At 34.0% G+C, this 13,850-nt stretch overlaps 1 protein-coding gene across 1 annotated transcript; it reads right to left on the bottom strand.

Moving 5' to 3' along the window:
- Positions 1–1,182: 1,182 nt before the first annotated feature.
- Positions 1,183–7,952, bottom strand: LOC101263942 (potassium channel AKT2/3-like). Its single transcript, XM_010328996.4, has 11 exons — positions 7,530–7,952; positions 6,746–6,964; positions 4,782–4,940; positions 3,689–3,746; positions 3,290–3,607; positions 2,960–3,199; positions 2,550–2,867; positions 2,275–2,463; positions 2,109–2,184; positions 1,470–2,033; positions 1,183–1,401 (listed from the first exon to the last, which is right to left on the bottom strand). The coding sequence occupies exons 1-11, from the start codon at positions 7,799–7,801 to the stop codon at positions 1,289–1,291; spliced, it is 2,526 nt and encodes an 841-aa protein (XP_010327298.1). The 5' UTR covers positions 7,802–7,952; the 3' UTR covers positions 1,183–1,288.
- Between the last annotated feature and the right edge of the window lie 5,898 nt (positions 7,953–13,850).

The raw sequence follows: 13,850 nt of genomic DNA, 5'->3' as shown, positions 1-13,850 counted from the left end.
ATTTGTATCAACTTACAAATTGGTTTTTGTAAGATTATTTGCTCGAATTATTAAATTAAGAGCATAGTTCCAAACTTTAAAGTCATGTTTATAATGTTGGTTGGTTTAGCATATTTCAAATAAAGTGTCCCTTTTTACATGATCTCTTGCATGGTCATCATACTTAGCTTCATTGTACTAATTCTATATTTTACTCTAATTCTACAAGTGTAGTGTGGGCAAGTGAGAATCCCTAGAGTTGAAGCTTGGGACTTAGATTGTTCTTCAAGACTCTTGGTATTTCCTCATATGTTCAAGGACATTGATGTTATTTCTAGTTTTCTTTCATTTAAAACTTTGTATTAGATATAAGTTTCATTTCAATGTAAAGGTCGTGCCCTAGTTTGATATTCTTAACATTTGAGTCTATGATGGCTTATGTGAGACTAGATGTCCACTTGCTTTATAAATATTTCTTTTTAAAATGTTGGCTCGTAAGCCTTATGATTTTGTTTTAAAAGGTTCTAATTTCGCACTATTTCTATGACAATGCGATGAATGAATGCTAAGGACTTTTATATGACCTTCGAGAGATCGAATACGCCAACAACGACTAGGGTGTGCTCTCAGGTCGTTACAATTAATTATTTTTGGTGCTTGAATATAAGATTTTTCCAAGTATTCCCACATCTCCTTGTCAGTTAAGCAACCCACAAGTAGGTGCATGCGTTCTTCGGTCAAGGTGCTTGAGATCCAACTCTTTAACAACATATATTTCTCCTTCCAATCATCAATGGTGCCACTTTCTTTAGCATCCTTCTCAACCGCTAAAACTTTCCCAATAGTCTGTCCAATGGAACAACTACTTTTACTTGGTTCATTCTCTATGGTAAATCATTAGGATATGTATGTCCTTTTTATGAGGTTTGTGCTGACTTAAAGTTTAATAGAGCAAGCGACAATTATTTGGTGAAGTGAGGAGGTTGACATGGTTTTGGTAGAAGGGGTCATTGCAACGTGTGGGCTTTATCAATACTCAGAGAGCGAAAAGTTTTTAAACTCTTGATACCATGTAGAAATCCATGTAAACTCGTCAGTCAACTTCGTTGGACCTGTTCCAATCGTCAGCTTTTTCTTCTTCAACAATAGTCAATCCTCATATAGATTTGAAGACTTCTCATGATTGGTAAGCAAATGGAGGAGTGAAAGAGGTAAAATCCTTTTCTTAAATTTTATAGCAGTGTAAATAATAGAACAAAGACTTAAATACTAGTAGAACAGCTCATGCTACATTATGGAGTTTGTATATTCAACTATATATATAAAGCTTATCGTTATCCCTAATGACTTCAACCGAGTCAATTTCCGCTCCTTCTTCATTTGTCACCAATGCATCTTTTGCATCAAAGCCAAACTTGTGGCCTACAAAATAGATAATGTTAGGATTGTGGAAGAACTAAAAATGGAGAAGAATTTGTTTGAAAAGGAACCTGCAATGCCCTTGAGTTTTTCAAGTGAATCGGGAAGCTTTATTAACCTTCCCGGTTCATTGCACTGACTTCTTCTCCTGAACTCAGGATGACCTCTGTATATGCTAACTCTAAAAGCACATTGATCTGTATGACTTTCAAAGTCGTATTTTTGTTCCTGTTCATGCCACTTATGATCAACTTCATCCATAGTATCGGATATTATTATCCTGTGCCCAACGTCTGGTTTTTGCAGTATTTCACTTAGGTTCATCGATGAAAGCTTGTCCTTCAATGTATCATCAATTTCATCTCCGTTTAATAATAAAAGCTTTACCATCTCTAAATGATTTTCTTCTATTGCAATATGCATAGCAGTTGATCTATGTCGATCTTTTGAGTTAACAAGTAATCCATGTTTGAGGAGTTCCTTCATAATTGTTAATTCATTTCTCCTAGCTGCTTTACATAGGAGGTCACCAGAAACATATGGATCAGAGATACATGCCCAATGGTACAGGATTTCAAATATGGGATGCTGTTTTGCTGTGATAGCTTCCCATAATGCGGTGTCACCATTTACATCTGCCATTTATGGAATAATCAAGATATCATATACCACTTGGCCTCTCAAAAATTTCAACATTGAGGTTGTCCTACCTTGTAAGTGTATGTTACATCCATGTCTGAGAAGCACCATTACACATTCTTCGTGCCCTTTTGATGCTGCTATATGCTGATGCAATGGATAGAGAGAAAAGATGTTGACAAACTCGGATACAACAAGTATATTGGTAGCGTAAGAAGTACACAACAAGGGACATACCAGTGGAGTTCTCCCTTTGGAATCACAAATATTAGGGTCTAATCTTGCCTTGAGAAGCTCATCAAGGAAAGTGGCATTGCCTGTACTGGAAACAGTCAACAAATTGATGGACATGTTTGGATCACTATCTTTATCCCCAACATCAACGAACAAGTCTGTAAGTCTTAGATCCTTGAGCTTCTTATGATGCTGTAATCAACACAGTTTACGAAAAATACTAAGATTCATCTCTGAATTGACACATTTGAAAGATCACTAAGTAGCTAGGAATGAACCTGAAGGAAGTTCTTCATCATGGTCATGTTATCCTCTTGTCTGCTCTTCATTGCTTCAATCAAAGAACTTGTCCTTATCTTTAAGAGCTGTGAAAGTGTCCTTGTCCGATATGTGTAGCTCTGAGGCCTACAACAAAAGGCCCCAACTTCTCCAAACATGTCTCCACATCTCAGAGTCCAAACAATCTGCTCATTCTCCATCTCACTATCAATCATTTCCACCTCCCCTGAAACTATGATATAAACCTCATCTGGCGATTCATTCTGCATTATGACATCTTCCCTTGGGGGTATATAATCAGCCTTCATGTCAGCAACCTAAGCGATCATTATGATTAGACAAACAACATGTATGAAGATTTATGAACGAGTCGATCTTTTTAGTTCATAGAATAAAAATGTCATCTTACAAGGTGCAAGCGAATTTCCCTGGAGATACCCTTGAAAAGATAGACCTTTTCAACAGTTGGCAAAAACAAATGATGTCGGATACTCTTGCAGATTGTCTTGGGAAGTTGTTCAATTAGTTGTTGTTGGTTTAAGCTCTCTGCCTTGAATCTTAAGCACATGTAAGCCAGTATTTGCTCCTTCAGTCTTGGAGGCAAGTGATTTCGACACACAAAGTTTGAAGCTGATTGTATGCTATTTCTCTGCAAAAGAATTGAACGTCATTTTATCTCGTTTACACTATGCACTTACTTTTGCTCCTTCCTATACATTTCAATAAGAAAATAACTTACGAATTCCATGGTGCGACTGGTTCCTTCAACAACTAAATTGGTCATGTTGCCGATAATGTAAGCAGTAAGGCCAAGATTGAAGAGCATGTAGAAAATGATGAAGATCATTTCGACAGTGTTAACCGCATGGAGGTCACCATAACCAACAGTTGTCATGGTGGTGATAGACCAATAAATAGCTGAAATGTATCTAATCGAAAGGCTCGTCTCTCTGAACTTTGGATTCACAGATCCTAACCAAGTATTTCCTTGGTGGGGATATCTGTCAGCCAACAAGTAATAGAGGCATCCAGCACAGTGCACTGAAAATAGTGTTACCTGTTCCATGCCACACACTCACTCATTCATAGATCTTCAACTAGGAAAAAGATCAAAATAATTATTTATATGCAAACTTACAAACAAAAGCCTAGCACATCTGATCCAAAAATAGCTGAATCTCATATCCTTTTCAAGTCTGCCAAGGAACAAGTCTATAATTAGTAGTATACAATATTTAAGTTTTATTTGTTCATGTAAAGATGATCTTGAGATTTAATTCAACTTTAAAAGTTAACTCATTTAGAATAATCCATATAATGAGATCAAATTCTCATTTCTTTTCCGATGTGGAAATTTTTAACCTCGTTAACGGGAGCTCGACACGATAATATGAGAGGGCGATACCGGTAAACAAATAATTGGGATGGATGTAACTCAAATACGATGTAAAGATGGAACTTGAAGCTAACTCAACCCTAAATGAGTTGGTTAGGTCAAATTTGGGTGGGCTGGTGATGGTCAACATAAAATGGGTAATAAATCAATCCGTTCATATTGTATATGGATAAAAATGAATAGGGTAACAACTGAGTTGTGTAAAATACAAGTTTATCGATGTTTTCATAAGTAAATAATACTCTATGCTTTAGAATTCAACTTGGAGAAAATGTTGAAAATAATTTATTTTGTTTTATTATATTACAAAAGTCAAAAAAATATCCTACAACTTTTCAATATAAAAATAAAATTACGTAATAAAAGGAAAAATAATTTTAATTTTAAAGTAAATGAGTATTTCCATTTTAGGAATAGAAGTGTTTAATGTACTTTGAGCAATATTAATGTTAATACATGATTTGCTTATTTTACAGAGTTATTTATCACCCAATATCAAATTAAGCAAATAAAAAAAATATTATCATAATCTTTTAAGAAAAATATACATTTAATATAAATATCTTTTTGAGGGTCAAATACTTCACCTTTATGAGAAGTTACAATATTTTTACGGATATTATGAATTTTGAGTGAGTAAAAAGTTGAAAAAGCTTAACGTACTAATTCATATTTTACCCATGAATATCCATATTTTTGTGGATGAAATATGAATATCAATCCATATTTTATTCATATAAAAATCAGTCACTCAATGCATTAAAATATGAATAGGTTATCATATTTTGATCGGCTTTCCGATGTAAGAATTGTTAACAAGTGAAAGAGAAATTACCGGGTGAAAAATTGCTTAACTTTGCGAAGACGCCAAAATCTGAGTACTCCTAAGACAGAATAAGAGATGCCAACTTGGTGTTTGCCAGTAAAGAACATGGCCACTAAATCAAAAGGGATGGTAGAGCCCACATCCATCAGAAACCATGTTGATACGTATCTGTAAATAAATATATATCACTTCATTATTAACTACCCATACAAATACATTACTATTAGTATATTATTTTCTGACTAATTAATCATTAAATTAACTTTCTTTTGCATTTCTCAACCCACAAGTTCACATAGACGTACCTCGGTTCTTTATTATTATTTTTTCCATTCCTTTTCACACAGTTATATTACATTTTTGAAAATTAATTTGTATATTCATTTAATATTTTAAAATAAAATTTAAATATTAAAACAATACAAAAAGTACTATATGCAACTTATTTTTATTTCTACGATGAGAAATATATTTTAAAATATTGATCAAAATTCTCCTTACTTTAGGATTGACTCAAATAGAATGGCTTGACCGATCAGCCATTTGAGTATAATATTTTTCATAAGTTAATTAAAATGCTTTGAATCGTCATTAGATAAATACTCTCTTTGTTTAGACAAAGAATAACTTCGTTTTTTTAAGCTTGTTTCAAAAAAAATGATTTTTTTTTTTTGGTAAAATTTTTATTTTAATTTTTTCATGACATGTTTAAAGCCACAAAATTAAAGACCATTTTGATACATTTGACATAATTTTAATTTAGAAATACAAGATCAAAAGTTGTTTTTTTCTTAAATTTTATCAAATTAAACCAGACTATTCTTTTTGAAACGGATGAAATATTAGTTTGATCCAGCTCATACATTTTTATCTTGCATAAAAGAAAAGATATATTCCAAATCTCTTTCTTTTTTTTTTCTTTTTGAATTTGAATGTTATAAATGAATACTTTTTAAAAGATATTTTATCTTATTACACAATGTGTGACCATAATTACAACGTGAAAAATAAAGAATTTAATAGATTATATAGCATGTTAAATTATATTAATAATTTTTTAAATATTTTTAGAGTTTGGGAGAGCTCTTTTTTTTTTTTTCCCTTTGGACTATTCCCACTCAATAATTAAGGGAATAAATGTATTGTTCAAAATCTAAATCTTGAAAAATGAATAATGTGAAGAAAAAAAAAAGATGTTGGTTCTTTGCACCTGATCCCTTGGTGTGTTGGGTGGGGTGGGGTGTGGAGGGACGAATATTTGGAACGGATCAAAACTATTAGCCATGATTTATCGATAACATATTCATTCACGATAAAAGAAGGAATCATTACTTCTTCAAATTAGAATAGTCACATTCTTACGCAGCGTTATCAAATCTCTGTTTATCATCAAATATATATGTGGAATATAATTATAACTCTCTATAGTCTATATTTATATATTTTCTCCATTTAAAAGAATGATTTTTTTTCTTTTTAATCTGTTTAAATAATAGTGATTTTTTTTGTAGTAATTTTTCATGTGACATATTTAAGACCACAAGATTAAAGGATAATTTTGACATTTGACATAACTTTAATTTATAATCACATAATCAAAAGTCTTTTTGTCAACTCCCTACCAAATTAAACTAGACCATTCTTTATGAAACGGAGAAAAATAAATAAGTGTGAATATAATTATAAGTTCTCATTTAATCAATGCCAGTTCAAGCCATGTGGAAATTTAGAAGATCATAAAAAATAAAAAAACATATACAAGGAAATATAATTATAAATTTAGGAAAAGAAAAGAACATACATATTACTGCCCATCTCATTTCATATTACTTAGTTTAACTTCACACAGTTTTTTTTTAAAAAAAAACTTTTGAATTTATGGTCTAAAGGTAAAATAAATATAAAAATGAGACATTTTATTTAAACCGATCAAAAAGAAAAATAAGTCATATAAATTGAAATAAAAGAAATACCTTGTAGCAATTTTTTTTCGATCGCGAACAAGAAGCTGAGAGGTTGAATCAATGTATGCGACGGAGAAGGTCAAGATGATATCAGCGGCAAAAAAGAGATTGACAATATTATCTGCAATATAAAGCTTCTTGTTTGGGTTTAAGTTCATGAATGCCATCTCAAATGGACATACCCATGCACAATATGCCACCAATACCACCATTAGTGTCTCCCAACACCTACATACATATATACAAATTAAATCTCTCCTCAATTAAGTTATAATTTAGATAATTAATATTTGTACTAGCTAGGTAATCAAATTAATTATATAAAACTTATCTTATAATTAAGTGATGTGAATGACTTTTATACCACGGGCGTAGCTACCCTATAGTGAGTCAGAAAATAATGTCGTATATACAAGTAAAATGATACATAACATGTTTAAATAACATATTTTGAACACTTTGGATAGAATAAGGTATTATAGCCTAGTAATTTTAGATGTCTTGAAATAGCCTAAGTGCTTAGGTGTTCGAATCTCACAAACAAGTATGTCTAAGTTGGAAATCAGAGTAGCTAGAGCACTACAACTATCAATGAGTGAAAGTGAGATGTCTGCTATCTTCATTGAATGCCAAGATAACAATCTTTATTATTATAAGAAATGATAATAATAATGATGGGACAAAAGTTCACATAAATCATTTATTGCCACAAATTTAAAAATAATATATATATATATATATATATATTCACCAAAAAAGAGAGAGGAAAACATTTTCTTCTATTTAAAATTACCTGTATGTTGAATTGATAGGTGAGATAGTGTTGCCTTTGTGAAGATCAGTCTGATTCTGGTTATAACCAGAGGAACCTAAAGGAGGAACAATGAGCTTTGATAGGTTGTGAAAACTCATATTTCCTAAACCTGAATTACCAACTCTCTCATTATTTTTCTTCTTCTTATTATTATGCATATCTTCGTTTGTTTGGATTTTCTCCCCATTCATATCACTCATGTTTCTATTGTAGAAACCATGTAATGAATATTTCACTTCCATATTCATCATATTTCTTATGTAATGGGGGAAGAGAAAAAGAATCGGTTGGTGGTCCTTATATGAGTGGACCTTGAGAGGTTGTGTATGAAATTAGTTTTATCTTATAGAAAAATAGCATCTGTCTTATTTATTTTTATTCTCATATAATGCAGACATTGCTATAGGGATATGGTATCATGTCATATTTATTGGTTTGGCCCCTTGTGTACATCAGTGCATGGAGGGCCCTATGCACAGCTTTACCTACTTAAAAAAAAAGAGCGTAAATTAAAGTAAATCTTAATATGAAATTATAATTTATTTCTAATATTTAATTACATTAATTTTTTAAAAATAAAAAAAAATCGGATACACCTTAAACAATGTCTCGGATGTATTGATATGTACCTTGAATACAAAAAAAAAAATCTAGCTCAGATACATTAAATACTTGCTCATATGCATTAATATGTAGCTCGAATACATAATATGTAGCTCGAAGACATTAATATGCAGCTCAGATGCATCAAAAAAATAAGGGATTTTGGAGCTGTTTAAAAGTTACGGGGATAATAGAAATAAGTGAAACAAAAGATATGTATTTCTGTAATTTGTCCAAAAAAATTTAAAATATTACGATAGTTATATAGCGACGGTCGTAACGAACCACTATAAATATAATATAATCCAACATTTTTTATACGTAAGGTTTAATATTTTAATAGCGGTTGTTTGTAGTTAAGTTATGGCGCTCTCAACAGCTACTAACATTTTCTAATTTTTGAAAATTTTCCCATAAATTCAATATTTTCTTAAAATATAAAACGTTAAAAACTAAATCACCGTTTATGTAATGTGCCTTCTTTGTGAAGTTACTTTTAATTGTAAATGACCATTTTCACCATTTCCATACCATTTTCATTCTTAGTTTGTGTTGTAGGAATGGTCGGTGTGGTCCCTGTTGGGTTATGGGTCTTTTCCCCTTCCTATGTGGATAAATAAAAGCCCAATTTGGACCAACCCATTTTTGCCCATAGGCCCATTGTTATGAGGCAAATATAAGCTTATTTAGGTCTTATTTTCATGTACACAAAGAGTTTTTTCAGCAGCCAAAAAGAGTGAAAGAGAGCAGTTTTCGCAGTCAAAATTCAGCCCTAATAGTCAACTTCAAATTGCGATTCTTGCTTCGTTTCTTGTCCGATTGAGCTGATTTTTGGACAGCATATTATCTTCATCTCAATCTTTGATTAGGAGCTGACAGAGTTGGATTTGGTGGCCTGCAGCTTCAGTTTTGCTGTCGTGAACAGTAGCTGCGAAATTGGTGAATTTGCTCTTTTAATTCTCTAGATTTGGTGCAATCTTATTTTGTTGTTGCTCGTTGTTTGGCACTTGTTTTGTGGCCAATTTTGGAGAACAATATTGTAACTCTTGGTGATTATAGTGGAGCTTTTGGTCCCGTGGTTTTTTACTCTTCACATCGAAGGGTTTTTCACGTAAATCTTGGTGTCTTGTGTGATTGGTTTATTATTGCCTTGTTATATTTGTTTGGTTGAATTACTTGCTGCCTTACTATCATATTGCTTGTGATTGTTTGTCTTCTATTGGTTCAAATCGAGAAGGGAAAGTATAGACTTGGGTATTCTTCCGTTGTTATCTTGTCAGACATTCTTTGTTAGTGCCTTGTTTTTCCCAACAAAGTGGTATCAGAGCATTGGTTATTGTTGATTGTCGTTTTGAATGATGGAGGCAAATATGAGCAAAATGGTGTGTTCAAATGGTAGTAACTATCATATTTGGAAAGTCAAGATGAAAGATCTTCTATTTGTCAAGAAGATGCATTTACTTGTATTTGCTTCTAATAAGCCTCAGTCTTTGAATGATGAAGAATGGGAATTTGAGCATCTGCAGGTTTGTGGCTATATTAGACAATGGGTTGAAGATAATGTTAGAAATCATATTGTGAATGAGACACATGCCAAAAGTTTGTGGGACAAGTTCGAGACACTTTATGCTTCGAAGACTGGCAACAACAAGTTGTTCCTATTGAAACAATTAATGAATATCATGCATAAAGAGGGAACTCCTAAATCTGATCATATTAATGATTTTCAGGGTGTTCTTGACCAGCTGTCCGGAATGGGTGTAAAGTTTGATGATGAGATACATAGACTTTGGCTTCTTAATACTTTGCCAGACTCTTGGGAAACTCTTCGATTTTCTTTGACTAATTCTGCTCCCAGTGGTGTTGTAACCATGGAATATACTAAGAGTGATGTCTTGAATGAAGAAATGAGAAGAAGATCTCAAGCCTCATCTTCTTCAGCTTCACACTCCGATATTTTGGTTACTGAAGATAGGGGGAGAAACAAGTCCAGAGGTCAGAATGATAGAGGTAAAAGTAGAAGCAAGTCAAAGTCTAAATACAAGAATATTACATGTGACTATTGCCACAAGAATGGGCATATCATGAAATATTGTTACAAGCACAAGAGAGATATAAGACAACAAAAGAGAGAAGGCGATAATGAAAATCTTGTTGCTGTTGTTGCTAATGATGATCTTTCTTGTTTCTTGTGATGCAAATGCCATTAATCTTGTTCATGATGAGTCTAGCTGGTTTGTGAATTGTGGTGCTACTTATCATGTCACGCCAAAGAAGGAATTATTTTCTTCTTATACTCCAGGTAATTTTGGAACGTTGAAAATGGGCAATAATCATGAAGTTGAAGTTATTGGCATTGGGACAGTTTGTTTGGAAAGTAACAATGCTTTCAAACTAGTTCTCAATAATGTCAAGCATGCTCCAGATGTTCGCTTGAATTTGATTTCTGTGGGATATCTTGATGATGAGGGTTATGTTAATACACTTGGTGTTGTCCAGTGGAAGCTTACTAGAGGTTTGATGGTTGTGGCCCGTGGTGACAAGTTGTCTAAATTGTATGTATTTCAGGGCTCCATGTCCAGAGACTCAGTAAATTTGATGGAGAATGATACTTCATCAGAGTTATGGCATAGAAGGCTGAGTCATATGAGCAAGAAGGGGATTGATAGTTTAACTAAGAAAAATTTGCTTTCTGGAGTGAAACAAGCAAAGTTGAAGAAATGTGTTCATTGCTTAGCCGGTAAACAGAAAAGAGTTTCTTTTCAGAGTCATCCGCCTTCAAGAAAGCTTGATTTGCTGGAGTTGGTACATTCTGATTTGTGTGGTCGTTTTAAGGTAAGATCTCATGGTGGTGCACTTTACTTTGTGACTTTTATTGATGATCATTCTCGCAAACTCTGGGTATTTCCTTTGAAGTCCAAGGATCAAGTACTTGATGTGTTCAAGAGTTTTCAGGCCTTGGTTGAAAGACAAACAGGGAAGACATTGAAATGCATCCGCTCAATGGTGGTGAGTATATTGGTCCTTTTGATAGATATTGTAGAGAGCAGGGTATTAGGCATCAGAAAACTCCTCCAAAGACTCCTTAGTTAAATGGTTTAGCAGAGAGGATGAACAGAACTCTAGTTGAGAGGGTTAGATGTATGCTTTCAGATGCTAAGCTGTCAGATTCCTTTTGGGCAGAAGTACTTAATACTGCTGCTTATGTTATCAATTTATCTCCTGCTGTTGCTTTAGATGGTGATGCCCCTGACAGAGTTTGGACTGGTAAGAATGTTTCTTATGATCATCTTAGAGTCTTTGGGTGTAAAGCCTTTGTACATGTTCCTAAGGATTAAAGGTCAAAGTTGGATGTTAAAACTAGGCAGTGTATCTTCATTGGTTATGGTCAAAATGAATTTGGCTATCGTTTCTATGATCTTGTTGAAAAGAAACTTGTTAGAAGCCGTGATGTTGTGTTCTTTGAAGACCAAACAATTGAAGATTTTGACAAAGCTGACAAGGCTGATTTTCAGAGTAGTGAGAGCTTAGTTGATGTTAATCCAGTTCCTTTGACTATTGCAGTGGAAGAAAATCTTCATAATGATGAAAATCAAGTTGATAATAAAGATGGTGATCATGTTCAAAATGACCGGCATGATGTTGTTGATGCTCCAGTGCAAGATGATGTGGTTGTCCAACAACCAATTATAGATGCTCCAGAGAGTTCTCTTAGACGATCTAGTAGAGTGAGAATTCCTTCATCTCATTATTCTCCCAATGAGTATGTACTCTTGACTGACGGGGGAGAACCTGAGAGTCTTGATGAGGCCATGGAAAGTGGAAAAAGAAAGGTGGTTTGATGCTATGGAAGATGAGATTAAATCCTTGAATGATAATCATACCTTTGATTTGGTCAAGTTACCTAAAGACAGAAAAGCTTTGAAAAACAGGTGGGTTTTTCGGGTGAAACATGAAGATGGTAATCCAGTTCCACGGTACAAAGCTAGATTAGTTGTCAAGGGATTTAATCAGAAAAGGGGATTTGATTTTGATGAGATATTCTCTCCAGTTGTGAAGATGTCATCCATTCGTGTGGTTCTAGGCTTGGCTGCAATTCTAGATTTAGAGGTTGAGCAAATGGATGTTAAAACTGCTTTCCTCCATGGTGACTTAGATGAAGAAATTTATATGGAGCAACCGGAAGGTTTTGAAGTCAAGGGTAAAGAGAATTATGTTTGCAAATTGAAGAAGAGCTTGTATGGTTTGAAACAAGCTCCCAGGCAGTGGTACAAGAAGTTTGGTTCTTTTATGAGTCAACAGGTCTTCAAGAAGACTTCTTCAGACCATTGTGTTTTTGTGCAAAAGTTCTCTGATGGTAACTTTATTATTGTGTTGCTTTATGTTGATGACATGCTTGTTGTTGGTCATAATACTTGCAGGATTCAGAAGTTGAAGCAAGAGTTGAGTAAGTCTTTTGCTAGGAAAGACTTAGGACCAGCAAGACAGATTCTTGGCATGCAGATTGTCTGTGATAGAAAGGCCAAGAAATTGGTATTATTACAAGAGAAGTACATTCAGAAAGTACTTCGCAGATTCAGCATGGACAAAGCTAAGGTTGTCAGTACACCTTTAGATATGCACTTCAAATTGAGCACGAAACAGTGTCCTTCTAGTGATGATGAGAAGGAAGATATGAAGAAAGTTCCTTATGCTTCAGCTGTTGATAGTTTGGTGTATGCGATGGTTTGTACAAGACCGGATATTGCTCACGCTGTTGGAGTTGTTAGCCGTTTTCTTTCTAATCCGGGAAGAGAACATTGGAATGCTGTGAAGTGGGTTATGAGATATCTCTGTGGTACTTCTAGTATGAGTTTGTGTTTTGGTACAGGGAAGCCTATTATTTGTGGTTATACTGATTCAGACATGGCTGGTGATGTTGATACTCGCAAGTCTACTTCAGGGTACTTGGTTTGTGTTGTAGGAATGGTCGGTGTCTGTTTGTGTTGTAGGAATGGTCGGTGTGGTCCCCGATGTAATCAAGTGTGCTTTTGCCCATTTTAAGTTGAGAATTCTTGATATGGTTGACTTTGATCAATATATTGAGTTTCGAGCGTCGAATGAAAATTTTGTCAGTTCCATTGCATCCGAAATGTCGAGTTTGACTAATAAGGTGGTTAGTAAGTATTCCGAGGCCCTATGTTGAGTTTTAGGTGTATGGCCATTTGGGCAAGAAGTTGAGTTTTAAGCCTTAAGAGTGATCCAAAAGGGTAATTTTTTTTCATTTGACCTCATTTTTAAAATACGACAATTCCATTGAGTTAGAAATATTAAATTCAGTGAGGTAGTCTGTCCAATTTATTATAATCGGACCCCAAATGATTTACGAGGGTCCGGATGAAGACTGTACTTAGTGTTAGGATCGAAAATAAGCAGGTGTAAACGTGGAAGCTAGCAATGCAAACCTCGAAAGACCACGCTTAAGAAGACAACGAGAAATATACTAAAAAATACAAAGATTTAACGTGGTTCGGTCAATCGACCTACGTCCACAAAGGAGATGAGCAATCCACTATAAATATGAGAGTACAAAATACAGAGGGAAACAACCTCAACCAATTCACTCGGAATACATGGGAGGTTCACACAAGTGATAACGTATCAAGCTTGTGACCCACAAATTATCCCCCTAACCAAAACTCTCAAAGCCCTTAAGAC

Source organism: Solanum lycopersicum, chromosome 10 (genome assembly GCF_036512215.1).
Source record: "Solanum lycopersicum chromosome 10, SLM_r2.1".
Taxonomy (NCBI): Eukaryota; Viridiplantae; Streptophyta; class Magnoliopsida; order Solanales; family Solanaceae; genus Solanum; species Solanum lycopersicum.
The sequence above is the reverse complement of the archived record's forward strand: the minus strand, read 5'-3'. Positions and strand labels throughout refer to the sequence as shown.

Excerpts from the sequence above, each read along its gene's own strand:
- LOC101263942 (XM_010328996.4), bottom strand. The coding sequence starts at position 7,801 with ATGATGAATATGGAAGTGAAATATTCATTACATGGTTTCTACAATAGA. Across the intron at positions 4,941-6,745 it reads CGAAAAAAAATTGCTACAAG|ATACGTATCAACATGGTTTC; the intron begins GTATTTCTTTTA and ends ATTTATTTACAG. Across the intron at positions 3,200-3,289 it reads CCAGTCGCACCATGGAATTC|AGAAATAGCATACAATCAGC; the intron begins GTAAGTTATTTT and ends ATTCTTTTGCAG.